This window comes from Aspergillus stella-maris, assembly GCF_047715825.1.
Source record: "Aspergillus stella-maris strain CBS 113639 unplaced genomic scaffold BDV14scaffold_39, whole genome shotgun sequence".
Taxonomy (NCBI): Eukaryota; Fungi; Ascomycota; class Eurotiomycetes; order Eurotiales; family Aspergillaceae; genus Aspergillus; species Aspergillus stella-maris.
This window is the reverse complement of record NW_027396833.1, coordinates 154,519-181,900: the sequence shown is the minus strand read 5'-3', so window position 1 is coordinate 181,900 and position 27,382 is coordinate 154,519. Positions and strand designations below refer to the sequence as shown.

General features: G+C 50.8%; 9 protein-coding genes across 9 annotated transcripts; 4 read left to right on the top strand and 5 right to left on the bottom strand.

The window, feature by feature from the left end:
• Positions 1 to 18: 18 nt before the first annotated feature.
• Positions 19 to 2,069, bottom strand: BDV14DRAFT_209767 (cytochrome P450). The gene is made up of 7 exons (XM_073775734.1): positions 1,934 to 2,069; positions 1,788 to 1,883; positions 1,665 to 1,734; positions 1,044 to 1,599; positions 622 to 997; positions 413 to 573; positions 19 to 364 (listed from the first exon to the last, which is right to left on the bottom strand). The coding sequence occupies exons 1-7, from the start codon at positions 2,021 to 2,023 to the stop codon at positions 205 to 207; spliced, it is 1,509 nt and encodes a 502-aa protein (XP_073626650.1). The 5' UTR covers positions 2,024 to 2,069; the 3' UTR covers positions 19 to 204.
• Positions 2,070 to 2,270: 201 nt separating this feature from the next.
• BDV14DRAFT_209764 (Diacylglycerol acyltransferase family) lies at positions 2,271 to 5,712 on the top strand (the record flags this gene model as incomplete). The annotated part of the gene is made up of 5 exons (XM_073775733.1): positions 2,271 to 2,283; positions 3,040 to 3,568; positions 3,616 to 4,254; positions 4,304 to 4,684; positions 4,734 to 5,712. 5 exons carry the CDS (start codon positions 2,271 to 2,273, stop codon positions 5,710 to 5,712), a joined length of 2,541 nt encoding a protein of 846 aa, XP_073626649.1.
• Positions 5,704 to 6,595, bottom strand: BDV14DRAFT_83743 (DUF4396 domain-containing protein). Its single transcript, XM_073777645.1, has 2 exons — positions 6,215 to 6,595; positions 5,704 to 6,149 (listed from the first exon to the last, which is right to left on the bottom strand). The coding sequence occupies exons 1-2, from the start codon at positions 6,558 to 6,560 to the stop codon at positions 5,857 to 5,859; spliced, it is 639 nt and encodes a 212-aa protein (XP_073626648.1). The 5' UTR covers positions 6,561 to 6,595; the 3' UTR covers positions 5,704 to 5,856.
• Positions 6,596 to 7,283: 688 nt separating this feature from the next.
• BDV14DRAFT_83734 (GNAT family N-acetyltransferase) lies at positions 7,284 to 8,416 on the bottom strand. Its single transcript, XM_073777644.1, has 3 exons — positions 8,219 to 8,416; positions 7,666 to 8,157; positions 7,284 to 7,600 (listed from the first exon to the last, which is right to left on the bottom strand). Exons 2-3 carry the CDS (start codon positions 8,057 to 8,059, stop codon positions 7,344 to 7,346), a joined length of 651 nt encoding a protein of 216 aa, XP_073626647.1. The 5' UTR covers positions 8,060 to 8,157; positions 8,219 to 8,416; the 3' UTR covers positions 7,284 to 7,343.
• Positions 8,417 to 9,331: 915 nt separating this feature from the next.
• On the top strand, positions 9,332 to 13,004 carry BDV14DRAFT_176169 (ankyrin repeat protein). Its single transcript, XM_073769220.1, has 4 exons — positions 9,332 to 10,043; positions 10,134 to 10,833; positions 10,885 to 10,970; positions 11,021 to 13,004. The coding sequence occupies exons 1-4, from the start codon at positions 9,637 to 9,639 to the stop codon at positions 12,342 to 12,344; spliced, it is 2,517 nt and encodes an 838-aa protein (XP_073626646.1). The 5' UTR covers positions 9,332 to 9,636; the 3' UTR covers positions 12,345 to 13,004.
• Positions 13,002 to 15,138, bottom strand: BDV14DRAFT_176168 (kinase-like domain-containing protein). Its single transcript, XM_073769219.1, has 2 exons — positions 13,755 to 15,138; positions 13,002 to 13,694 (listed from the first exon to the last, which is right to left on the bottom strand). The coding sequence occupies exons 1-2, from the start codon at positions 14,898 to 14,900 to the stop codon at positions 13,566 to 13,568; spliced, it is 1,275 nt and encodes a 424-aa protein (XP_073626645.1). The 5' UTR covers positions 14,901 to 15,138; the 3' UTR covers positions 13,002 to 13,565.
• A 953-nt stretch (positions 15,139 to 16,091) lies between these two features.
• BDV14DRAFT_209762 (MCT family MFS transporter) lies at positions 16,092 to 17,773 on the bottom strand (the record flags this gene model as incomplete). The annotated part of the gene is made up of 2 exons (XM_073775732.1): positions 16,092 to 17,390; positions 17,453 to 17,773. The coding sequence occupies 2 exons, from the start codon at positions 17,771 to 17,773 to the stop codon at positions 16,431 to 16,433; spliced, it is 1,281 nt and encodes a 426-aa protein (XP_073626644.1). The 3' UTR covers positions 16,092 to 16,430.
• Positions 17,774 to 18,160: 387 nt separating this feature from the next.
• Positions 18,161 to 23,834, top strand: BDV14DRAFT_190779 (uncharacterized protein; the record flags this gene model as incomplete). The annotated part of the gene is made up of 5 exons (XM_073771379.1): positions 18,161 to 18,207; positions 18,292 to 18,799; positions 18,850 to 20,457; positions 20,898 to 23,621; positions 23,715 to 23,834. 5 exons carry the CDS (start codon positions 18,161 to 18,163, stop codon positions 23,832 to 23,834), a joined length of 5,007 nt encoding a protein of 1,668 aa, XP_073626643.1.
• Positions 23,835 to 24,247: 413 nt separating this feature from the next.
• On the top strand, positions 24,248 to 26,145 carry BDV14DRAFT_83649 (GIY-YIG nuclease family protein). Its single transcript, XM_073777643.1, has one exon. It carries the CDS (start codon positions 24,663 to 24,665, stop codon positions 26,016 to 26,018), a length of 1,356 nt encoding a protein of 451 aa, XP_073626642.1. The 5' UTR covers positions 24,248 to 24,662; the 3' UTR covers positions 26,019 to 26,145.
• The last annotated feature ends 1,237 nt before the right edge of the window (positions 26,146 to 27,382 follow it).

Below are 27,382 nucleotides of genomic sequence, written 5' to 3'. Positions count from 1 at the left end.
TGAAGTTCGAATATAATTCTGAATTTGATCTGGTTCAATTGACAGGCATCGTCAGCCCAGCCGCCGATCACCGATCACCAAACCGATCATCCATTGAAATCACTAACTATACGGAGTATCTACCATAAACGTGAAACTAATGACATCAAACTTGTAGTAAGGAAAATTCGTGCAGAGGACAATCCAACCAACCACCCTGTTGATCTACGCAGTGCGGTCCTGTAGCTTAACCTTCAGATCGGGCAATTCCCAGAAGGCGTAGCAGCGGCTTTCGGTAGTCCAGTCCTTGACTCTGCCGACGTACTGGCCATCGAACTGGACGAAGAAAGAAGCGAGTGTGAGGAGGAGCATTTGTTGGGCGAAGCTGTAAAAATATTAGATAACGGCCTGGTAGAGGGGAGGTAGGACTCACTATTTAGCAATGCAGGACCGGCTGCCGAGAAGGAACGGCTGGACGGCCTCTTTCTTGTCGGTGGGATTGGGCTTGATCCAGCGCTCTGGACGGAATTTGGATGGCTCGTTGAAGTAGTCGCTGTTGTGGTGGAGGGCGTAGATCGAAGTGGAAACCTCAACCTGGAACTTTATTAGACAACACTCTAGAATGAATGTTTGAGAACATACACCAGCGGGAACATAAACACCGTCAACATAGGCACCGGGAGAAGCACGGGCACCACCAAGAGGAACAGGAGGGTAGATTCTCAGGGCCTCTGTAATGACCGCGTTCAACCACGGCAGTTTCGAAATAACATCAAGCGAAATGTCGTCCGTTGACTCAAACGCTGTACGCAACTCATTCTTGAGACTGGCATGCACATCGGGATGCGACAGAACAAGCCAAATAGCAGCGCAAATAGCATGCGACGTGGTATGGAAACCAGCAAGCATAATGGCGGAGAAATTCTCTGCGATTTCTTCCTCAGGCAGATCGCTCGATTCCGATCTTTCCATGACCTCAACCATAATGTCGCGTCTGGTGTGAGTTTCCTTTAGTTGTCTAAGATTGTTAGTAATGAAAAGACTTCGAAAGAGATAAAACATACTGCCTGATCAAGCGCATTCTAGCCTCTTCACTCCTCTGACGAATCCCCTTGCGCAGAATCTGGCGCAGCATCCACTTGATCATCGTAGGAATACCCGATCCCTGGAACTGATCACGGATAGTAGCCCAGTAGAAGATCCGAGGAAGCTGCTCAGTCCAGAAGAAAGGACGACCGCGCTCCATGCAGCCGAGTGATTTACCCAGAAGGACCTCGGAAACCATATCCACAGAGAGCGAGTAGTAAAGATCATTCAAGCTGAGAGCGCGGCCTTTCTGCATCCTCTGCTTGACGAGTGTATGGAAGCGCGAGATGCATCCCTTGATCACGGGTTCGTGGGCGGCCATGCATCCTGGGCTGAGCGAGGGGCTGAATAGTTTGCGGACGGTAGCATGGTAGTATGGATCAGAAGCCGTGAAAATATTGCGTCGCGAGATAGCCTTGTAGAACCCCGTCTTGAGGAATGTGTTTGCCTTGCCGAGTCCAGCGCCGTAGATGTTGCGCATGCCCTTGAGGGTATTGGTTGAGAGCTGGTTGGGGGCGAATCGAACGACGCTGCCTGGAGTAGAAAGAATGTTAGACCGAACACTTTATTTCATTGATGTTTGATGTTGGCTTGCTTACCATAAGTGTCATGAAGGGATTTGAACTTGTAAGAGCTCCTGCCAGCAAGGAAGCTCAGTTTGGTTTCCAGCTGGATGAAGTTAGTCGTGCTCAGGCAATTGAATTCGTAGGAAGTAAACATACACCAAAGAGAAATCTATCAACGAGAGGACCTTGGACTCCATTGATGACAGGTCCAGGCTGCAGTAGCTGAAGGCAGAAGAAGAACGCTCCTGGAATCTAGCAGACAGAGTTAGTACACGCAATCCGTACAGACCCTCAACACGCACCAGGATAACGCTCAAAGCCGAAACCAGCAGCTTGGGCAGATCATTGATGTCCGCAGAGAAAGTATGTGGCACAGCCAGAACGAGCGACATATTGGCAAAGGAAGAAAGGAACGAAGAAACCGATGGTTGAGAATACTCTACAGCGGGCAAGGAACGTACAAGGTGAAACAGACTCGCTTTTATATACTCTCGAGAAACTCACGATTCCAAAGTGACTACCGACCCATAAAGCACACCATAGCAATCTCCGAGATCCAGATTCTAACCGCCACCACATCGACAGATTCAGGATCATCAGGCCATGCGACTTGTGACAACCCACTGCCGAATGTGGGCCATGTCGGGGGCAGGTGAATGCCGAGGACTGGAATTCTGTTTCACGAGCGTGGCCAGAGCCGATGTGATCTACAGGCAGAGTGTGGTGTTGAGGATAGTTGATCCACTTCGATCGAAATTCCATGACCCTGTTTTTTTTTGACTGGAAGTATGTACGCTGCGTGGGTACTTGCTACGCTATCTGCCTCACGGCAGTAATCATCTAGGCCTGCCAGTTACGAATATATGCCTCTCCCTGGTCTATAGTTATTCTACTTGATGGGTGGCCTGGACTTTCATAGTAGCCTTGGAGTCATGGTAGCCTTGCCACCTAATTATCCCTGTAGAGACCTCGGAAGAGGCTAGGCCAGGCAGAATACCCAGGTAGAAAGCAGTAATAAAATTTCAGGATTTAGTCACTCCAGATTATAATTCCAGAATTTGGGTCAGGGAAAAGCCGATCAAACGGCGAATTTTAGAGTTCAAGATGTGACGAGGGAAAGTAGGGCTGCGGCCGCGGCTGAAGAAATGTGAAACACTCGGCGTTGAACCCCTGTCTGAAGAATTGCTGTGGGACGATCACACGAACTTGAGTTACTGGAACTCCATACTTTGTAGTCACTAGTATACGGATCTAATTTGATGTCAGGGTGGCCTGCCAAATTCAGGGTCGTCCGGCAATTGCTGAAACGTGGTCCCTCTGCCAGACGAGGTATATCTCATCGGCGAACCCTCTTCTTTCAGCTGGAGAGAAGAAGTCAGACCACCAACCGCAATTATGACGACCAAAGTGCTGTTCCTGGCGAACAGCGAGCACGGCCAGACAAACATCGTCCTTGCTATCATCCATGAACTCCTGGTCCGTGGTGGCGTGGACGTCCACCTTGCCTCTTTTCCTGTTCTCGAGAAACGCCTTGAGAAGTTACTCCACGATAACGAGGAGTCTTATGACGCGGATTATAGATCGCGCGTCCATTTCCATCCCGTGCGCGGGCCGTCAAATACTGAGATCTTTATTCGCACTGGGAAGCGTGGTGCATTCCATCCACCGGGTTATACCGGGTCTGTCCTCGGGTTCAAATCGTTGTGCGAGGACATCTGGGGATGGACCGAGGATGAGTATGTCGACATCTACGATAGTTGTGTTGAGATTATCAAAGATGTCAACCCGTCCCTTTGCGCGATCGACTTCTTCTTCCTTCAGGGTCGCGATGCCGCATACAATGCTGGCCAGACCATTGTCCTTCTGAACACCACCTCCCTCAGCCACATCGTACTTGGCCTTCAAAAGAATGGCGCTTGGGCGTGGAAGTACCCAATGTAAGTACCCTATTTCCTTTCCGCAGTATACTGTTCTAACAAGTTAGGCCCGGGACTGGCTTCGCCTACCCCCTCCCCATCACCCAAATCCCCCTCAACACCATGGCCGTCCTCAAGACCGCAAAGATGTACCACGGCAGCGGTCGCCGCCGCGAGATCAGAGACTGGCGCATCAAGCACAAGATCCACGGTCGCTTCCCCTTCGCAGACGGCTGGATGCCAAACCGTCTCCATCTATCTCCAGCTCTAAAGGAACTCGACTGGCCCATGGACGTCCCCGACAACGTCGTCGCTTGCGGCCCGATCCTCCTCCCAGTTGCACCAGTCAAGACGCAGGACGCTGAGATGTTCGACTGGCTGCACAAGGCTCCTACTGTCTTGATCAACCTGGGGACTCTGTATGCGCCGAACCCAAGTGTTGTCCTTGAAATTGCGACGGGTGTTAAGAGTTTCCTTTCTTCTTCTGCTGGTCGGGATATCCAGGTGCTTTGGAAATTGCCTAAGCATCCCCATGACCAGGATGAGATTTATAATCAGTCTATTACACCGTTGCAGAAGGAGCTTGATAGCGATCAGGTTCGTATCCTCTCGTGGTTCCAGGTTGAACCGCTGGCTATGCTCCAGACTGGCCAGATCGTCTGCTCGGTTCATCACGGTGGTGCGAATTCGTGGTATGAGGCTATTCAGTATGTTCTCCGTCTTCCAAGGTTAGAATCTATAGACTAACAAATATAGAAACGGCGTTCCCCACGTCGTCCTCCCAGCCTGGCAAGATTGTTACGAGAACGCCGCCCGTGCCGAATGGCTAGGCATCGGCGTCTACGGCAACAAAAGCAGAGCTCCTGATATCAGCGGCAAGGAACTCAGCAAGGGTCTCATCAAAGTCATGGGAAACAACTCCTACCTTGAAAAGGCAGCCAAGATGCAGCAGCTGTGTCTTAAGAAAGAGGGTCGGCTTGAAGCAGCTGAGCGGATCGCAGACCTTGCTACCCGACCAGACAAGAGCATGATTGCTGTTCCTGAGCCCAAGGAGAACGACGACAGACTTGAGAAGGTCAAGAATGCCGATGGGATGGTCCTTGAGACTCTGAATTCCGAGCCCAATGCCAACAACAAGTACGTGCCATCAGAAATTACACGCAAACCCATCCTAATATTTCTATAGATCAATCCTCCAACGCCTCCTCGAAATCCTCGCTGTCGCATTCATCAGCAACACCTGGTTCATCCTCCCACTAGCAGGCTACTCCCTCCTGTTCCTCCCCCACATCCGCATCCTCGCCCTCCTCTACATAATCCACATAAAATTCTTCTCCAACGCCCACAAAACCACAAACCGCGGCAGTAAATGGTTCCGCTCCTCGTCCCTCTTCAAACTACACGCCTCTTACTTCCCCATAAAACTCTACCGCAGCGCCACCCTCTCCCCGCGCAGGAAATACGTCTTCGGCGGACACCCGCACGGAATCGCAGCGCACGGTCTTGTCTCTGCCTTCTCAACTGACGCGAGTGGGTTTGCTGAGCTTTTCCCTGGTATCAAGAATACAATGCTTGTCAAGGACGCATTTTTTACTTCGCCCTTTTTGAGAGAGTATGTTCGCTGGCGTGGTCAAGGCGGCGTCTCGAAAGACAGTTGCATCCAGCATCTAACAAGAGGCGGGTACGATCTCCGCGGCATGGGGAAGGCAATCACCATTAGTGTTGGCGGGAGTCGCGAGTATAACATTGCGCGTCCCGGTACAATGGGACTAGTCGTGAAGATTCGAAAGGGCTTTATCCGCGTCGCAATCGAAACAGGCGCTGATCTCGTCCCGGTCCTTGTCTTCGGGGAGAACGACCTCTTTGCGCCTGTTGAGATTGATAATTTCTCGATTAAGGGACTGGTAAAGTGGGCTTGGGAGAGGAGCGTCGGGCATAAAGTTGCGTTCTCGCTGGGACGGTTTAGTTTGTTTGTTCCGTACAGACGACCGCTGCATGTTGTTGTTGGACGGGCGATTGAGGTTAAGCAGCAAAGGTTCGATGTTAGTGAGGCTTATGTGGAGGAGTTGCAGGGGAGGTATATTGATGAGTTGAAGAGTATTTGGGGCAATTGGAGGGATACGTTTGAGGAGGGGGCGAGTGTGAAGTTTGAGATTGTTGAGTAGATATCTGTCTCTCTTTTACTAAGTCTCCTTGTTGTCTTCCTTGTCTGTGCTGGCCACAATGGAGGAGAGATTCGTTCCATAGCTTTCGGGTACAGATTCATCACCGCATCACGTCTATTATACAATTACCTATCCTTAAACTCCCTAATGACAAGCCCTCCCATACCTCCTCAACCTATAAAAATTCCACGGCAACGGCGCCAAAAACCCGGCACCAACAGATACAACCGCCGCGCCCCAAAACCCCGGGCTCGACAAATCCACGACACCACCCGTAAGATGATAGTCGACTACATTCTCAGCAACTTCCATCGCCAGCATGGAGACCAGACTCATCCCCGTTGCGGTTCGAAATGCAATGCCCCACGGGAGACAGTCTAGACCGCGATGGAGGAGGACTGTTTCGAGGAGGATGGAGGTTGTTATTCCCGATGCCACTGGAAATTATATCAGTACATTTCGCCTACTCTTGCTTTCAACTGCAGGAAGGAAATGAACGCACTAGAAATACCCATAATAGTCCCCATTCCAAAAGCAGGCGCATAAGTTTGTAAAGTCCATAACGCCGAAAAGTCACCCAGCGTACAACCCACCAGACACCGGAGTGTGTTAATTCCAGCGCGCTTCCACGTGGAGCGGCAGGTCCAGAAGGGCCGAGCCCATGGAGATAAAGATAGTGGAGGACGTTTCATGTTTTGATCCCGAGCGTTGCATGTTTGATGTTTGGAGTTGGACGTGCACGTTGAAGAGCGCCGCGGAGATACCTGCAGGCTGGAGAGATAGCACGGGCGCACGCAAGGAAGAATCTGCGTTCGACAGGATAGATATGTCCTCGGTACTTTGAACATGTTTGGCAAGTTGATTATGTCGATTTCTAGCTGGTTGGTCGTTTGTTTTTATCCCTGACGAAAAAAACGCGAAAAGAGCGCAGGGTCACGTGGTTCTGCTTACGGTGTCCAGATTACTAGTAGATGGTAGACATTGAAGACTGATACGGCAATCCACGTTGCAAATCGTTGTCATAGGAAGTTTGTTGAATCAAGACATTATTTACGCGTGGGTACTGTTGGTATCTGGCACTATCAAGTTGGGTTGCTTGCCCGACAAGGGTCGCTCTTTCCTTGTTCAAGGGCCAGCTCAAGCGCTCGCACCTTCCTGTTCAGTGTAGCAGTGAATACAAGGCAGGAGCGTTAGTCGCTCTTTCCTGTGCTCTGTCATAAGTGGTTTGAGTTCATAGGGCAGGTACGATGAGTCGCCCCTTCCTCAATTTGATGTTTACGTCTCCCTCACTTGATTGAGAAGGTGCGACTAAGGCCTGGCCACGGTGGCACCTTTTTTCTTTGGCCTAAATGCGTGGGTAGGTAAGTACTAGTTAGTACTTCATACAAATACTTCAGTGTCTTGCACGTGGAGACACCATTACATCCCATGGATTGGTTAATGGCACAAGCGTGTCCCCAAGCCCTTTCTGCACCAACCAAACAATACAGGTTAAAACCAGCAAACAGAGATATTACATCTCTGATTCTAGGGAAAACTAGGATTTGAAATATGAGCCGGGCTATAATTTTCACGGTTTCTTGCAGTGTACTAGACGATCGAGAATAAGTAGGTCTCCACTAAGCAACTATCTATGTCTGTGGCCTGAATACGAAGCACATCTCCTCATAGAGCACGGACGATCCGCCCTCTCCCACTCCCTCCAACGTCATCGATATCAGCTCCTCGCCGCGAAACCCCAGTTTCTCGTATAAAGGCCACGCATTCTTAGTGCTCTCCAGAGAAGCTGGCACCCCTTCTCGCTTTGCACGCTCAAGGCCCCAGTTGACCAGCATGGAGGCTGAACCGCGCCGCTCATATTTTGGATCAGTGCCAATATACGTTAAGCCTGCAGAGGGATTAGCAAGAGCTCTGATTGTAACCGGAGACAGTGGATGGTAGGTCGACACTAACAATAACAAGGTGTCTTCCCCAACAGATTTTCTCCCGCAGCAACAACCTTCTTCGTCCACTCATCCAGGATATCTAGTCTAGTACCCGCTGGCCACTTCCAAGGAACCTCAACATAGCTATGTGCTTGGGATTCAGGAATGGGATGCTGCCATTTCGCGAAGCTGATGATTTCGTTTCCGGGGGTGGTAGTGTCGCGAACCACAAGGACTGTCCAGCACGGATCGTCAATCTCCGAGGTGGCCTTTTCACGTATCGCGACTCGAAGTCCCTCTCGGATCTTTGGAGTTGGAAACTGGGCGAGGAGCATGTGGTTGCTGCCAAACGCTGCCATGTGGATGTCTGCGATTCGAGTGGCGTCTGCTTTGGACGCTTCGCATAGGGTAAGGGTTCTCATAATGCTTCGTTCGTTTTAGAATATCAAAACCGACCTTGAAGGTTGTGTTTCATGTGGTGGATATAGTTGGAATAAGGACAAATTTGTAGAGATATTTACTGTATGCGTCGATCCGTTAGTGCCATAAGATGACCCTGCAAGGCAGTCTCAGCCACGCACCCAAGGCAGTTTCCTGTACTCTGTAGATCACACATTAGTAAGAGTTTCACGTTACAGCCAATGGGCACGTTACACAGATTTGCGCTTCTACGCTGGGCGAAATGGCTGGCTAACTAGTCAAGCGTCAAATACCAAAACAGGGATTTGGAGTCGGAATCAGCCTTGCTAAATTACCCCGCAGTCTACCATAATCATTGTACGGTACCAGGTCCCTCCACTTGTCTGGATGAATAATGTGCCTTTAAACATTCACGGTGCCGTTATTACTTTTGGTGATTATTGATACAGTTACATACCCATGATCCTAGTCAGGCCACAGAAGATAATCTCGAGTCTTTCGCTGGCGCGCCCTGGTTCACGAAGGCCTTCCTGGTCAAGATGCTTCGTTGAGTGGCGAGGACCATCAACTGCTGCGGCTACAGCCGCGGAAAGAGACAGGGCAGCCTGACGGGCTTTCTCGTCTTAGGTATTCAGAGGTACTACCATAGACATTGCTGGGGAGAGCAGGATGCTGCCAAGCTTAGTTATCTGCAAGTATTTGTCATCAATGGGCCGTGTGTTTCAATTTCACCCGGGGGGAGGTCTGTTGAAGGAAAGGCGTGGAAGCAGGACATTGCTTTTTTGTGTCTTTGCTTTTGAGAGCGACAGCACGAGGCTACGGCTCGATCATACCCTCGCATAATAATCCAAATCAGCAACATTACGTCAAAGACCTACATCAATCCAAACAAGGCTTTTTCGAGAGTGAGCGGCTTCGTTTTTACGAGGCTCCGAGGCTCAAGGAGAGCGCCCGAATCAACATCCAGTGCCCATGTTCATGGATTGCATTGCCACCACCAATCCTCTATCTAAAAGCTGTTTAGCACAATGGCTGTGCTCGGGGCGGCATCAGTTGACCTCTTTCCGCGAATGAGGGCCGATACCGGGTATAACCCCTCCACTAGAACAGCGCTAAGCAGGGCTCTCGCTGCACATATCCTTCTGCGCGGCTGGCTGGTTCATTGGTGCTCTAAAAACCCCAAGGCTGTGGAAATTGACAGCGGGCGCTTATCGATGCCATTTGAACTGGCTGACGTGGCGCCGTACCTGGAACGTTCCTGCCCGCAGTCTCCCATTTCCCGTACAAGGAGAAACCTCGAACATTCGTTGATAATGGCCCGATCCTGCTAGCGAGTGATAAACTCTCAGATGACTTCCACGACTGTGACTTGAGCTGAGGCTTAGAGCCTTGTGCCGCCTCTAACGTGCGGCGTTGCCAGCGCGCCGCAGGTATTATCCACAACGTAAATGCCACTGTCTTGCCGAAACTACCACTGCCAAACTCTCTGGACTGCTGCGGTACGAGAAAGGGTTTCAGGTGACTCTAAAAGTCACTTTTGCCTCGAAACACTTGCTTGATTAGTGGTTTGCTGTCCGGGATGGATCCGGTAACTGCCCTCGGGCTCCTGGCATCAATATCGACCCTGCTCAAGGCCAGCAAGGGAGCACTGGACTTGATCCAGAGTTTTAAGGATGCTGAACGTGATTTCGCCGACCTTGCGACAAACCTTGAACGCTTCCATGAATCACTGGAAGGCTTCAATCGCGTCTTCCGCAGTCGGCAAGCCAAACACAGTATTTCGGAGGCTGTCCTGCGAAAAGTCATTGACGAAGGGAAAGAGAACATGGCTGAGGTCGAGAAGCGATTAAACCAGATACACAAATCCGAGTCGTCCACTCTCCGTCGGGCTAGGTTCCTCCAGTATCGCTCCAGGCTGGATGCGCTCAAGACCCGAATACACACATTGTCCGCGCAACTACATGGATTTATCACTCTAGTACACGCGTTAGTTTGGCCTGCTTCCCCCCCCCCAACCCAAGTTTCATTAAATTGAGGATTCTTCATAGCCTTGGATGCTGATATACGAACGTTTAGAGAGACGTTTCTGGCGGCATGCAATCAGAATCCGCAGTTACTTGAAGCATGCGCAGAAGCTGTAGAAGAGACAGACAGTAACTTCCTTTTGCCAGAAGCAGAAATACCACAGCCTGCCGGGACCCTGACTAAATCGCGGTCGCACACTTCGCTTTCGAGCGGAGGAACATCTGTTGCCACCGACACTGGCTCAGCGCGGACGGGATCGATTTCGTCTTCCACGTCGAGTGAGATGATGCTAAAGCAAGTTAACAAACAGGGGAGACGGAGCAGTATATCCCGTGCGCTAGATTTGGATCGAGGCCGATTGGTAGTTCGTCGTTCGTGCCGGCACGACTGTTTTTGCAGGTGTCATGATCAGCCAGGAACTCCGGATGCAAAGAAAGGATTTTCAAAATTCGGCGCCCGGATATTTCATGAGAGTAATGTGCCCAACGTGGAGTGCTCTGACCCCAGCTGCGCAGGGGCGCAGCAGAAAACATCAATTTCCGCCTCGTCTTTTAAGAGAGCCATGTCCCAGTTAATGTCATCCAACACAGTCAAAATCCATTATCGAATGAACACCTACCGTACAGTTCCCGAGGGATCGAACGCCATGCGGTATATTAAGCAAGGGAATCTGGAGAAGCTGAAGGCCGCTGTTCAGTCCGGCGAGGCCACGCCCTGGGATACGGCGCCAGATGGGTGGTCGCTTTTGCATGTAAGATGTTTGTTGTCAGCTCGGTGGAGACTCATTCATTAATATCAGTAGACTGCTGCCTACGCGCGTCAGTTGGAGACCGTACAATACCTCGTGGCCTTGGGAGCAGAGACGGAGACCGCTGATTTTGCTGCTCGGTAAGTCTTTTACGTATCTTGCGTTCCTGCCTTTACTCAACTTGATTCAGAAAACCAGTCGATCTAGCCTTCCTCAAGTCGGTTGGCGTAGATGGGACCCAGGTAGAGAAGGACATTGTCCAGATTTTTTCCAAAGAGGACGACTGCACCGCCGACTATGACTTCACGCCCATCCACATCGCCGTCCTCGAACTGTACGATCCAACCGACAACGAACGGCCCACCCTCGAACAACTAATCGACTTTGTTGACACCGCCAATAATGCACCAGCCGACACGGACTGGGCTCGATGGAAATCCAAGTACCAGCGGCGGTCACCGCTATACCTAGCAATAATCGAGCAGTTCCGAGCATCCGCAGCGGAAAATCCAAACACGAGCAAAGTGATTCACAACCTCACAGACCAGAAAGACCGCATGTTCCACTGGACGCCTCTACATTGGGCGAGCGCAACGGGACAACGAGCCAAGATGAAAACCCTTGTCGAAAACGGGGCTGATCCATTCATTCAATCGAATCTGAACTTCACCATCATACACTCAGCGGTTGAGTCAAATGCTCGTGAGACTTTGAGTTATGCACTTGAAATTGCAAGACGCTACCCCGACCAACTCAGAATCGACCATGTAAATGTGTGGGGCGAGACAGCCCTCATGATGGCGGCGCAGGGGTGCCGCGTTGAATGTGTGCAACTGCTTCTGGATACGGGAGCTGATAGAAACATCCGACAGGAGAACCAACAGGTCGCACTGCATTACGCCGGGCTCTCAGACAGGGGCAATCTGAGGAGAGAAACGGTGGCTCTGATATGTGGCGATGTCACCACCAGCACTAGTGTAGCAAAGCTGGAGATTGACGCGCAAGATGAGGACGGCAAGCCGCCAATATTCGACTTCCTAGACGATGTCGAATGTCTAATGATCTTCGTTCGGCACGGAGCGAGACTAGACCTATCGGATAACGAAGGCAACACTATCCTCCACCATGCCTGCATACAGGGCCAGACGAAGTCGCTGAAAGCTTTATTACCCCTTCTCGAAAAATGCAAAAATATTATTGACCAAGCAAACGAAGCCGGCAACACAGCACTATTCGAAGCCCTCCGGCACGAGAACATAAAGTGCGCACTCATCCTCTTAAAGAACGAAGATATCAGAGTTGGGGATACATTCTGCCCGGACGGATGGGCGCCAGTGCATTACGCGGCGAAGCTAGGAAATATAAGCCTCCTCAAGGCTATTTTGACACATTCTTCTTTTGTCCGTGGGATGCGGACTAGGGACGGCAAGACGGCGAGAGTCGTGGCTATGGAGGCTGGAAGCTGGGCTGGCGAAGTCAAGGAGCTTCTGAATGCGCATAACTCTGTCATATAACGCAGCGAGTACGAGGAGCTATATACCCCTGTTTGAATCTCGGTATCAACAGTGCCCATTGTTTGAGAAAGTCTGAGATTTTGTTGGCTGCTGTTACGATGTGAACACAGTTGAAGTTCGGTGTATTGAGAGATTGACATGCATGGCTATCATGCCTGGTTCGTTGGGCTATAACCCCAGCGTGATTTCAGTCTCATAATCCAATCTCCTTGCAAAGCAAGATTGATTTAGTTTCCCGCAAACAGCATGGTCTAGAGATGCATGACTCTAATTCTCCAGCACCTTTCAGTCTCCCTGCAAGCACAGACGCACGCAAAGCAGAAGAGCTAGCCTTTGAATCTTCTTTAATATACGGAGCACCTTGTTTGTTTTTACAGTTTTCTTTTGCGTAGAGACTTTCGTCTTGTTCGAGGTAAATTAGTAAGGTCTTCCCAGCATCCTTTCTAGACTAGATACCTACAAGGTGCTTGTTTGTCTGTATCGGAGATGGGATACTTGAGATCCAAGGCTCTCGGAGGAGATGGACAGAGTTCCCAGGCTTGGTGCACAGGGTATAACGGAGCCGGGACGAGTATTTTAGTTAGGTACGTACATACCAACTCTAGAAACCCCAAATCGGCACCATAGTATAAAGCCACCACGGAAGGAACAACCTAGGATGCTAGCAAAAGGCAAGAGCAACGAGCGACCGATTCTATCTAATAGGGGAGAATTGGCCCGGTACATACCTAGCGTCAACGACAAGAATCACCACCATGACCTGGCCTTGAAAGTGTACCGTAATAAAAGACCATAGCCCCGTGCGAAATACGTATTATCTCACTGCCCACGACATTTAAAAGGTAAATTGTCACTTGCTAGGTTGCCGGGGTGGTTGAGGCGGCGGTCGTAAATGGTGGTTGCAATCCAATCTTTTGCAGTTCCAATCAATTTGAACCCATCTCCTTTCCTTTAAAGGCCAGCACTGGACCGGACTCCTTCAATGATGAGTCCTCAATCATCATTCTAGCTGTCCCATTCTAGGTAAACATACAAAGATGGAGTTGAGCTGAAGTTCTTGAAATTTAGATTAAACAACATTGTAGACACGAACGTCAGGGGAAGTCGGCACAGTCTAATGAGTGGGTATATAAGTTATTAATTCGTGATTCACGATCTTCATCATCCGCCCCAAATATGCCAGAAAATTCACCTAGGCCTCGCATTTCCGAGATCCAAGCATTAGGCGTCACGAGGAGGAACACAGGTATGCACGCTCTGAAGCCAGTCTGAGCCGAGTATCTCAGCGGCGCTGGGGCGGGTCGTCGGGTCGACGCTCAGCATGCGTAGGAGAGTTCCGCGGCTTGGGCCCTACAACGTTATACACGGATCAGTATCTGCAACCAGATCAAGATTCTAGGGGCAACAAACATTAATCTCATCAAGCAAGATATGTTTCCCCGTCTCCTTGAACTGCTTAAACTGTTCGTCCTCCTCCGTCGCCTCCTTCCACATGTTCCGCCCTGTCCTCATAGCGACGTACACGATAGCCGCGGCCCAGACATCAACACAGCGGGGATCGAACTCGGCTTCGAGCCATTGCTCAGGCGAGAGGTACGGCCTTGAATTACGTCTCCCCTTTGCCAGCTTTACATGACTCTTATCGCTATCCCCAGGCTCACGGAACCGTTCTGCATGCCCAAAGTCAGAGATCTTCAGACATCCTCGGTGCGTGAGGAGAAGGTTCTCGGGCTTGAGGTCTCGGTGCGCGACGCCACCGTCATGGAGGTATCTGATGCCGCGCAGGAGTTGCTTCAGTAGACAGTTTGCTTCGTCTTCTGGTATTTTGCGCGTCGCTGTGATGAGCGAGTGTAGGTCTCCACCCGCGCAGTACTCCATGCAGGCGCAGAGGTTACCGACGCCGATGGGGAGGAGTTCAAATTCCCTGATTATATTCTGATGGTCGAGGTCTGAGACGATGGCGAACTCAGAGGTAACGCGCGTCATGGAGTCTTCTCGACTCTCCTCTGGGCGGGCTCGGAAGACTTTCAGGCCGTAGTAGCGATCTAGGGGCGGACAGTACTGGACCTTGTGAGACTGGAGTATGACCGCGTAGTCGCCGAGTCCAGTGACTTGGATAATCTCGCCGTATTTCCTTGTAATGGCAGCCATTTTATCCTTTTCAAGCGGCTGGTCCTTGGGGATGTTAGTATCCGCCCAGTGTGTCCAGTTCTCGCGTGGCGGAATGGAAGCAACGGAATTCGAGCGACTGGTTTTGCCGGATCCCGTAAAATCGCTTAGACTGTCCCAGAGGCTGCCTCGCCTTTGCGGCTGGAAGTGAGTGTGCGACGTGTGGGGATGAGGATGCAGGTGCTCGACATCTTTCAAGGTGAACGTGAAGCTCCCTGAAGAGTCTTTGCGACTCGCTTCGACTGTTGATGTTGAGCCATATCCGGCTCTTGGTAGGTCTGTTTTCTCTGGGGCGATGAGGCTGTTCCTGACTGGTGGTTGGGCAGTGGCTTTGTGGTCGGAGTGCTTGAGGAAGCGGTGCAAAAATGGCTGGAAGTCGAGAGGCATCTGTGGCGACTTTGATAACTATACGGGAGTGATTCGAAGGAAGGACGGGTGGGAAGACAGAACTCGAATAAAAAGTTGAAAAGGTGGAAACTGAAAACTGGAAGTGGCTGAGGGGCTTTGTATACGGTGTAGGGCTGGGTATGCGGGGTGCAGGCAGCAGCCCTGCTCCCGATCTACAAAGCCCCTCCTTTTGTACAAAGCAGTCACACGTATGACATCAAAGTCAACTGATGTTGTGGCACAAGCTGAAGATCAAGAAAAGTATCGAAGGCCCAGTTTGGTTAAGAAGAAGCAAGTGGCGAAGGGCTTGGACGATGTCATAGCGGCTATCAAAGGTTTCTTGGCCAAGCTGGGCTTTTGTCCAACCACCACATGAGCAGAGCGAGTGGCACGACATCAAGGGGCTATTGGCTCGTGACGATCTCGCACCGTATGCCCGAATTGTATATCTGCAGTTTCCGCTTCAGCTTGCTCGCCTCCGCACGCACTCCGTTCTACTTTGTGTGTCGGACGGCAACAATGTGCCAAGTGCCAACCCTCAAGCTCGCGCTTGGGAAGGTTCTTGGCCCAGCGGGCAAGCTTGAAACCACCAGCTTAGCATTCATGGCGGAGGGCCGTCGTCCGAGTAGCCTCTATGACATCTTTGGAAGGGTAGCTTGCTGCAAGTCGAGTTTTTCGCCACGGTCCGAGATCACAGCGAAGCTTGATGAAGCAGAACCTGGAGAAAAACGGATTAGCCTTTTTCTCGATGCTGTGCATTTCATGATAGTGTCATCAACCACAAGCACGATACGTACCTAAAACTCGCGTAGTATTGACATTGTCATAGCTTTGAATTTTAGGGAACTGAGCTTCAAAGAACCACATGGTCAATTTCTGCAGGACTCAACATCTCGCATAACTGCATCTGCAAGAGCATGGCCAAGACGCCAAGAGGGCAGCGGATCGGTCTCAGCCAAGGCCAGGTCAAATTTCCAAGTTCGAGAAAGCTACCGCACTGGGTCCGGCAGAGTACCCAGATAAAGTTGCCTTCAGACATGCATATCAATCACTCCATTCATGGCAACGGTCGTACAACATCAGCTCCCTCATTTGTGACCGGGACCGGAAAGGGAAAAAGGTGGCATGACCCCGAGAGCAGGGCTAGAAAGGTGCGAGTAGTCCACGACAGTGACAGTACATGGCATAAAAAAAGTAAACAGACCATTTGGGAAGGAGTGCCGGATATATCGTGCCTTCCCTGTCTACCAGACTATCAGTTCGGAAGGTGCGACCTTGGCCGCTCGGTTACCGAGGATGGAAGGAGCACCTTATGCCCGGCCCAGGGGTGTCGCCTATCGTGGGAAATTACACTACTACTAGTCTATACTGGTAATCAGTGCAAGAGCTGTAAACAAGCTGGAGACATTCTTCATCGTCGTCTAACAAAGCCACCGCAATCTATTAACGAGCAGAGTGTACCACATCACAAACAACACCCAAGCAACCAACCAAGAACCAGATCTCTCTCAGCACTTCACTCCCTGGTATTCAAATCCTCCCAAAAAGCCCCTTATCCGTAACAACCTTACTCAACAACGCAATCGTCCCACCAACAAGACACATAACACCACTAAAAATCGAAAGTTCCAAAAATCCTCCATACCGATCAACCAGCGCACCACTAACAGGCGGCCCAATCAACGCCGCAATACCACAAAGCCCAATGCCCATGCCCAAGTACGTGCCAAACTCCTGCGGATTCTTGGGGACCATTGTGATTGCTGTACTTCCACCAGATATAATAGTGCCTGACCAAAATCCGAAAATAGCGGAGAAGGCGATCAGTGACGCATTAGATTCAGCTTCATTCATGCAGCAGATTATTATACCTGTTGCGATACCGCCGATTCCGAATGCGTTTATGCGTCCGAATTTATCGGCTAATATGCCGGGGATGATGCGCCCGAATGTGCTTGCGCCGTTGAGAATTGCGAGGAGGTATGAGGCTAGCGTTGCATCCATTCCTCGAGAGACGGCGTACGTCGGGACAAAGAAAATAGGTGAGAACATGCCGAGGATCATGAAGAAGAATGCCGCGATCAGGAGGACAAAGAGCTTATTCTTAAATGCCGAGGGAATAAAGAAGTCCGTTTTGCGCGGAGGAAGACGCGCTGTCACGGTAAGACAGGAAAACGCCATCATGGGGAGCATGATGAAGCCGATTATTCTGATACTCCAGCCGAATCCTAGCGAAGAGCTATTGAGCATCTTGGATAGTGCAATTGGAAGGACAACACCGCCGATAGAGGAGCCCGCGACGGCTAGACCGAGTGCCGCAGCTCGTTTCTTGTCAAAGTACTGGGATACTGCTGCGAAGGCCGGAAATTGCAGGAAGCCGGTTGTAATTCCAACTAGAACACCCTGAGCGAGCATGAATTGGTAGTATTCCGTGCACAGGCTTGTCATCATCAGGGCGAAGACATAGAGGACTGCGGCGGGGCGGATGACCTGGTGAGGAAAGCAATGTTAGGGCTCGGTCAACCAAGATATATAGTATAAAAGAGACTCACCCATCCACCGATCCGATCAAACAACGGACCAGCTAGAGCTCCCGTAGCAAATTGCAGAAATGCAGCAAGTGAACCAATCCATGCTATTGCGTCGGAAGACTCGTCTTTGAGTTGGTGTGCGGCATAGTATTCTTGTAAAACACCGAAAGAGTTCTGGAAGCCGAGGGTCGAGAAGATTGTGCATGCTGCACCAACTGCAACCAGCCAAGCTTTGAGCCCGCCATCTGGAGCCGGACCAAATGTATCAGTGGCGTCTTTTTCGTTTCTCGAGTTCGTTTGAAGATTGACGTTATACGCTTCGGGATCTCGGATCGTTTGCATGGTTGTTTCGGAGGGGGCCATTGTATTTGAGGTGGGTGAAAACAATAATTTGAAAATAATGCTATTGTTAGGTCTCTTGGTTTGAGGCCCGTCTCGGCTTGAACAAAGAAGCGCCTTATATGTTGCAGGATGCCGACGGGCATAGATCGGGCTGATCGGGGATAACGGCGGAGGAGCGGGAGTAGCGGTGTCGGAGCGGGAAAAGGGAGACCAGACGGACCAACAGTGCAGCATCTCTCCACCACAATCAATCCTTCGGCCCCTTCTGCTTTTATTCTTCAGCTGAATCTCCAATTCCTTGACTCATCGGACTTCTCCTGTATCCTTCTTCTTGCTGTCATTGAGTGTGTGGAATTTGGTCGCGGTGATAAACGGAGCTCCGCCAAGATGATTTCCGGTCCCGGCCCAGAGCGTCGGCGCAGACGCCCAGCAGTGTATGCACAATCTCCATTGTTACAGGAACCTTGACTGACGTGATTAGGCAGGTCATGTGCACTGTGCAGAAGACGCAAGATTAGATGCAATCGCGAGAGTCCCTGCAACAACTGCCTCAAGTCGAAAAGTAACCAATGTGTCTATGAAAATGATGTCCCTCCACGGCAGCAGCGTCCCAACTTCAGCCACACGGCTGCTGTTGACCGCACCAAGACCACCCAGGATCGTCCGCAGATGCTTGCTCCCGATGCGCCTGTATCGCGAGTTCCAAGCTATGCATCTCGCTCTGTGCCTTCAAGCTCAAGAGACTCCTTATCCGGTAGCCATGTCTCTAACTCCGAAGTCGACTCGATGAAGTCTACGATCAGACGGCTTGAAGAACAGTTGGCTAAAGTCACGAATACGCCCTCTCCACCACCTCAGCGAGGAGCAACCTCAAACATTGAGACTACGACCTCGCAAATCGCCGGGACATTCCACGTCAACCATGAAAGTCGCATAACTGACGATCACCGCGCGCTCAGTCGAAATCTTGTCATCCACAAGAGTCGAGTCTTTGGTGCGAGTCATTGGGCTCAGGCAGCCGCAATGGTGAGTATTCCGTTCATAATCCTTAAGCTCCGCTGATGTAGTGCTTGTAGTTTAGAGATATTTTTGAGATGATCGAGCCTTGCATTCGGGAAAAGGGTCCAAAAGCTGTTGCTGGTGTGAAAAGGTGCAAAGAACTGGCACGAATTATCAAGGCACAACGGCAACCGCAATGGCCCACTCCACCGACCACGGACCTTCCGCCAAAAGGTGTTGCTGATGAACTTGTCGATTGCTATCTGAAAACCATCGAAACCAGCTATCGAATCCTGCATACACCCACTTTCAGAACAGAGTACGACGCTCTTTGGGTATCAGATGCAAAGCCCAATATTGCCTTCATCGTCCAACTGAAGCTGGTACTCGCCATTGGGTCCATTACATATGACAACCGCTTCTCTATGAGAGCTTCCGCCAACCGTTGGGTGTATGAGGCCCTCACATGGCTTTCCGACCCAGACTTTAAGTCTCGACTGAACATACAATCGCTACAGAGCACAGTTCTGTTACTCATTGCTCGCGAGACGATCAATGTTGGCGGCGATTCCAGTTGGATCTCAGCTGGAGCACTCCTCCGCACCGCGCTTTACATGGGATTGCATAGAGATCCGACTCATCTTCCAACTAGGACGGCACTTGTTGACGAAGTGCGGCGAAGGTTGTGGAACACCATCCTCGAATTGACATTACAGTCCAGCATCATCTCCGGCGGTATCCCTATGATTCCTCTAGACGACTCCGACTGTCAAGCTCCTGGAAATTTTGACGATGACCAGCTCTTAGCTGATGATCCTGTGCCCAAGCCTGATCACGAGTATACTCAAACCTCGATCGCTAGAGAGATGCGAAAAACATTTGCACAGCGCCTTGCAATTGCAAATTTTTTGAATGGCCTTGGCTCGTACGGGACGTATGAAGAGACGCTACGCCTTGACTCGGACCTCAGGAAATCCTACCGGGAGGTTTGTCGGGCATTGAGGCGGTACAGCTCTCAATCTGGGCCGCTGCCTTCTTCTTTCGAAACCCGTGTGCTGGACTTTAACATCCACTACTATCTCTGCTGTCTTCATATGCCCTTCTTTGAGAAGTCTCTCTTAGACGCTCCCTATGCGTTTTCCAGAAAGGTCGTTGTCGAGAGCGCGTTGAAGGTCTGGTGCTCCATTTTCCCATCGTCAAATCTCATGGCTGGCGCTGGCCGAGTTACAACCCCCACCGCGGACGACCTAATGACTCGATTCGTGACATCTGGTTTCGGGTTCTTTCGTATCGGGATAATGCTTGCGACCATGTTTGTCTCTCGAGAGCTCAAGTGTCAACTAGAAGATGCAGACAGTCTTGGCCCTAGCCCTTACCGGATGGACCTGGTATCTTTGCTCTCCGATGCAAAGGATCGATACTGGACCATGATCGAATGTGGCGAGACCAATGTCAAGGGCTACCTGCTGTGCAGTTTGGTAGACGCGCAGACACGGGGGCTCATGGAGGGAGTGCCACCAGGTAGGTTTCCAGAGTATCTATTTCAGGAAGTCGAGCGAGCAGAGCAGCGATGTCTTGCATTCATGGAGGAGGAAGCCAGTCTGGACTACAATGGTCCCGATCTCAACGCCGTCAACGACTTTTCGAATAGTACTGCTCCTTTTATGGGGGATTGGGAGTTCATCGTAAGTGCTTGCGCCTTTCAAAAGTGACCTCTAACACCTGCCAGATGTCCGATGCTCTCTTCAGCCAAGGCAACATTGAACCGATGAGCTGGATGTTGAGCGACGAAACCCGACCGTTTATGATGTGACGTGGGCTGCCACTAATAACAGGCTACCCATCACACAAACAACTGCTGCCTATTCAATGAGACTGCCTGCAGGGTACAGGATTAAGTAATACCCCCTTCCCCACGGTGCCTTGACTCATCTTCATGGCCAATAAGATGGTATGATCGACTCAGCCTCCGTCAACAGGCCACAGCTACCCCGCCCTGGCACTGGCACCGAAGCCCTATTTAAGGGCTCTCCTTTTCACCCCATCTTGCTCTTCTCAACCAACTTGATTTATTTCTCATCATTAAACTTGGCTCATAACAATTATGTCATCGGCTACCACGGAGTACTCGCAGACTTTGCAGCACATCACCGATGCTAAGCTTGAGGAGCTCTCCAACAAGCGTCAGATCTTCCTAGACCGTAAAGCCGCCGCCTTGCGAGAGTCTGACTCTTTGGACTCTCCATTGGAAAGCCTCCGTGTGCTGTCAAAGGGTGTCAAGACCTGTTTCGATATTACCGTTAAAGACGACGGTCGCGTATCGGACACAACCCACAGCAACCGCAGCCTTGTCATTGAACTTTCCAACCTCGATCGCTTCTTGAAGCAGGCTGAATATGACCCTGCCATTTCGTCCGACACACTCGACCGATGGCGTCGCTCGTTGCTGTCTATACTCGACGTCCAAACATTGAAGTATGAATATGCCACGCTGTTCGCCCAGCTCACGATGGAATGGCTGGCGGTCAAGAAGACCCCCAAGTCAAGCGGCGATGTTACCAAGTCTGATGACTTTGAAAAGCTAGCCAGCGCCCGTAAATTAGAATCGAGAAGAAAATGGGAAGACCACGTCTTCATCCCAGCAGATTGCGATGCCGTTGAAATCAACACCTTCCTTCACGAGCTGTTCGGGCCTAGCTCGAGTTCTCCTGACCAATCCTTTGAAACTCAGGAGGATGCGAAATCCGTCGCTAAGGCTCTGGAGGCCCTTCGCGACAAAGTAACCAGGTTCGAAATCAGCCTAAGCGGCTCTTCGCATTTCAACACCAACTCTCTGCAATGGGTTATAGAAGGGCTTCTGAACTCTGACCTTCCGACCGAGAAACAACGCTCAGTGCTCCGCGAATTTCGACAGGACTACACAGTTCTAGCCGAACTAGCCGACGTTCTCAACATGCGACTGGCAGCTCTGCACTCCTGGTCTTGGGGTACAGAAGTTAGCGTTGAGCAGCGACGTCAGCTGAACGGTTCTTACCACATTCATTTGCAAGAGGATCTAATCCAGATGATTTTTCTGCAGTACCTAGGCGTCAAATGGTCGGTCTTTTTCAAGGATGCGTTCAAGGGCTTCAGAAGCACCAAGAACGTGTGGAAGTCGCCCCGGTCTTCTGTATCGACCTATGACCAGAAACGACGTTGGTTCTTCCTCGACAACACCCGAGGCAAGAACAGCGTGCAGATGGTCCGGGAGTGTGTTCACCGCAATGCATACTTTGTGTCCCAGCTCATGAATCACGAGTACCAAGTTCGGAAAAATGAAGAGGGAGAAATGGAAGCCCAACCCCACGCGAAACGGGGGAGAGCGAAGCAATCAGCGGTGCAAGCGCCCATTGCCATGCAACAAATGCCCGCGGCAAGGATGGCGGCACCTCGTGCCCGTATTGTGAGTGCGGCTGTGACTGAGGAGATGAAGGCCGATGACTTCGACGACGAGGACATGGGATTTGGACTTTTCGATGGCGATGACAATCTTGACGCCGATCAGACGTACCAAACAAACTATGCGCAAGGTGTCATGAAACCGGACAACCAGATGCAGGCAAAACAGAATCTCTTGCTGCTGTTGGGCGCAGATATCACAATCAACAAGTGTCTCTATGGGGAAATCACTTGCTTCCGCACCCAGTACGAGTCGCTTTTCCCCAGCCTTCCCCATTTGACCATTCTTGAGGTCTTGAAGTTTTTCGGGATGTCAGAGAAGTGGATCAAGTTCTTTGAGAGGTTTCTTGCTGCTCCTCTCAAGTTTGTCGACGAGCCTGACTCCGAGCCTCGTTTGCGTCGCCGCGGTACCCCTGCCTCACACGTTCTGAGTGACGTCTTTGGCGAGGCTACCCTGTTCTGCCTGGACTACATGATCAATAAGGAAACCAAGGGCGAGGCTTTGTGGCGCGTCAACGACGACATGTGGTTTTGGTCGCGCAATCGCGACAACACGCTCGGGGCTTGGGTTGCCATTCAGAAGTTCAGCCGAGTGATGGGTCTGCCTCTTGGTGAAGATAAAAGCGGCAGCGCATATATCACCCTTTGCAAGAAGTCGTCTGCTGGGCTCCAGTCGCTTCCGACCGGTAAAATCCGATGGGGAATGCTCTACCTCAATTCTGAATCTGGCCGCTTCGAGATCGATCAGGAGATGGTTAACGATAACATAAAGGAACTCAAGCGTCAGCTGGAAAATAAAGAAAGCAGTATCTTCGGCTGGATCCAAGCCTGGAACACCTTTGCCTCCACATTCTTCACATATAACTTTGGCACACCCGCAAACTGTTTCGGCCAGGAGCACGTCGACATGATGCTCCAAACCCACGAGCGTCTTCAACGGGAGATCTTCTCGCGCCACGAAGAAGGCACTGGAGACCGCAGCGTTATCACCTACCTCCGCGATACGATCCGCTCCCGCTTCGGCAACACCTCCATTCCAGACGGGTACTTCTTCCTCCCCATTGACCTCGGCGGCCTCGAGCTCTCCAGCTCCTTCATCAACCTTCTTGGCCTCCGCGACTCGGTCACCATAAGCCCAGATAGCCTCGTCTACGACTTTTTGAAGAAGGAAGCAGACGCCTACGCGACCGCTAAACGCCGCTACGCGTCAAAAGACAAAGACCGCCTAATCGCCAAATTCAGCGGCTTCAGGCCGGAGAACATTGACACTTTCCTCCCCTTCGACGAATACATTCGGCACCGGGAGTACCTTGACTACGGTTTCAGCGGGCAGCTCGTGAATGTCTACGATGATCTCCTGCGGCGCCCAACACAGCAACAGGTTCAATACGACAGTACAGGTCCTGTCTCTGTTGGACTGGCGCAGCTCCGCGGGCAGGGTGGGCTGAGTGGTATATCGGCTAATTGGGAAATCATGACGCCGTACTGGAGGTGGGTTGCGCAGCTTTATGGGCCGGAGGTTATTGAGCGCTTTGGGGGGTTCAATGTTGTTGATCCGGGTCTTTTGCCCATTGGGTTGATTAGCCAGTTTCGGAGTGGGAGGGTTAGTTGGTCGGAGGAGTAGGTTTCTGGCTAGAGTCCGAAGGGTCGGCGTCGATCCAAATAATAAGTGTCGCAGTGAAGTATTCAGGGTATATTAGGGTCACAGTTGGTTGAGATCGCTCTAAGTTGTCACCTGGTCGCAGCTCCTTAGCTATGTACCTAATAATGAATTTAGCCTTCTTTAGAGGTTGCTTTACACTTGATTCATAGTCATACTGTCTCTGGTGAGAATAAATATGTCTACCACGATAAAGGAAGGGGCGGCCCCGGCCATCGATTCCATCGTCCTTTCCAACTCAATACCAACGCCACAGGGTAACTTATTATCAACAATTACCTATAAAACCAAAGATCGCTTAAGACTCCTGCTGTTATGAAAAGCAAGAAAATACACGAGAATACATTATACGCAGGTGGTATGACACGTACACGTGAGAACGACCTTCCAACGCCAGGCGATGAACGCTAACGAATACATAGGCAAGTCATGGGCTCCTCCTCTCCTGACTGATATGTGAATGATAACATGATAAGCCGCAGCCGCGACATCCATAGACTTATTACAGGAGGCTGGGAAGTGGGACGGGCCGTCGAAATGACAGGTTGAGATTGCTGCCTTTGGCTGCAGACAAGGGTTTGAATCCCTTGGCCAGGCACTGCGCTGCTAGCATGTTACCTAGTGCTGGTGCCAGAAGGCCGGATTTCTACCGGTGCCCCAGCGGCGCAGGGCACCTTCCCTCCTCTTTCTCCTCTTTCCTGTCGGTACTCTCTTCGCTCAACCCGCCGAGAGGCTCTGTCGCCAAAGGCCAGTTCCCCCAATTGAAGGTAGCTATCACCTTCACAAGTCGCAATGTCGGCCAAGACAAAGGTCTTCGATGCCTTTCAATCTCTTTCGGTGTCTCATTCGGAATATCGCGGTAAATGTCCGGCTCACACTCGCGCCGGCACCCCCTGCTCGACAAACCTGAAGAGCGACTACGTTGCCGAGGTATCGACACGCGTCACAAGCATTGCGAGCATCAAAAATGGCAAGCACCAGCAGGAGGAGACAAACTATATCCTACAAAAGATCGCCGTGTTGACCCTCTGCGGCCGACATAGCAAAGATGGGGATATAACTGCTGCTGTGCGCCAGTGGGAGGCCGAGGTTCCGATTGCTGCCATTGCGACACCCAAGACAAAAGGCTCGTCCCTAGTCCTAGATTTCAAACGGTATCAAATTAAAGAAATCACGGACCAGATCCTGGCTAACCCGGACCTCTACGTCGACAAGAAAATAAGCGGCAAGCTATTGGGTATATCTCCTACTAGCAAATCTTGCAACCAGTTCCTCTACATACTTGAACACAAAAACTACAAGGGCATGTACAAGGTGGGGTTCACAGAGGGTTACAAGCGCATAAGGGACCACGAGAAGTGCTACCCGGGTCTCTCTCTGCATGGCTACGTGCCGTGTCCAAACGCCGAGTTGTTTGAGAAGATCGTACACCTCGAGTTCGTGCAGTACCGGTACAGCCATTTCTGCGAACACCACTATCACGAGCATATAGAGTGGTTTGAGGCTCCACTCACAGATATTTGGAGGAGTGTAAATGCTTGGACTGAATTTGCTCGAGGGCTATATCCGTCGGGAAAGCCACTTAATAAATTCCATCTCGAGCTTCCCGGGTTTGATTCCGGGCCAGCGAGGTGGCATCGCTGGGCGAAGAAGTGGGTGGAAATATGGGCCACGGGGGACAAAGGTCTTCAACCCTTGAGCCCGAACCCGGCCATCCAGGTTGATGACACCTGCAATGGTGCTGTGGTCGCATCTACATCTATGGCTTCACCTCCCATTTCGGCGAGCGATAATCATGGCCTCCAGTCTCTCACTCCACCTTCTGCCAACGCAAGACCTAGGCAAGGTAGGCAAAGCATAGGAGAGTCAGCCTCGACGCTAGAGATATCCGCATCGAAATCGGACTCGGGGTCAACGTTTTCCTTGTCGATCAAATCGACCTCTGCGAAAATACAGTACGACTGTGACTCCCAACCTAGCACGCCAGATATCTCTCCGACGCGACGTCTCGCTCCTGGACGTCCCGGCCTCATCTCCACAGGTGCAGGCCTGTTAATGGAGCAGTTGACTGGTCGACTGAGAAGCCTGGGTATTCGTAGTACGGAGCAACATGGAATTGAGGGTTCTGATCTGCTTCCAATTGAGTGAACGAAACCGGCACGGTCACGCCAGCGGTCACGGCCGCCGAACAATTGGAATTGGAATCAATAATACCTACGGTAGCTTTTGTTGCGTTTCCCGTCTTCAAGCTTTGTTAATCTGAATTATACTTTTCTCTTTTTATCACCTTGCCGGATTGGTCCTTGCAGTGTTTCGTGTCTAGGCTGCCTACCCTTGTATATGGAAGTCCTGCTACATACCAACCAATAAAGCTCGGACTACATGTCTTATCTTGAACATCTCAAAATATCTTAGGAATAGGGTGTGCATAAACGTAAAGCTCTATCCACCATGACAGCAACATGTAGGCTCTGGTACCTTTCTAGCGTTGGGGCTCAGCAGATCTGAAGCCGGGCGAGAACAACAACATGCCGTGTCGAGGAAGGAGCGACCAACCGTACATCGCGCCTTCCTTGTATGATCAAGTAACTGGGAACACTGCTCTAGAAAGGCGTGGTCGGTTGCCTGTCCCTGCCCTAGGTTATGTACACTATGATTTGTAATCAAGGTAGAGGTCGAGGAAGGTACGATCCAGGAGTACACAGGTAACCTGACGATCCAGGGTTGGTTGACACTTGCATGCATTGAGAGTAAGGAGCGAGTCCATATCTTATCTTAGCGAGCTGGGGTTTCTACCTAGGTACTATGTAGTCTATGAACGTGCCTGTTCTCTGCTTTGGCGCACAATAGACGTTAACTTAAGTTGTTATTGGCTGGTCTCAGGGCCTTCGATTCCAATGCGCTGTATGATAGTTCTGGTCGGGCTACATTATGTGTTGGGTTTTCTATGACCTACATAACCTTTCACGATAGAATGATAGGTTGAGCTTAAGGGGTCCGTTAGGGTATCGCACAATTGTAGGTTGCTAGACTCTATAGATTTACTTATTCCCATTTTAAATCCCCTGCCTAGTGACATGCTGTTAGTATACTGTACAGGTGGCCGAGGTCAAAGATATATATTTTGACGAGGACACGCGGACAGCCCGTTCTTACAGAACTTGAGATTCCGGCAAGGAGTCAAAGATGAACTGGGGATATGCCAGATTATCAAAAGCACGATTAACTTGATTTCTACTCTGTAGTACACTCGTCCAACGACCAGGCTGAAGTATATCGCCGATTGGACCAGCAATGTGCGACTTGCATGCCACGTAGCATGTTGTACCACAAATGGTTATTTCTCGCCGACGTGCTGGTCTAGATGATCATCTGAAAGTTTGAGTCACAGGTTAGTTACTTGATTGTCTTCATATGGTTTCCTTCAAGATCTGTTTGTTGATTCTTGTAGGGAGTATACCTGCGACCTTCCTAGTTTAGGGTAGAGCAGCGATCGACATTCGCCATTGGTA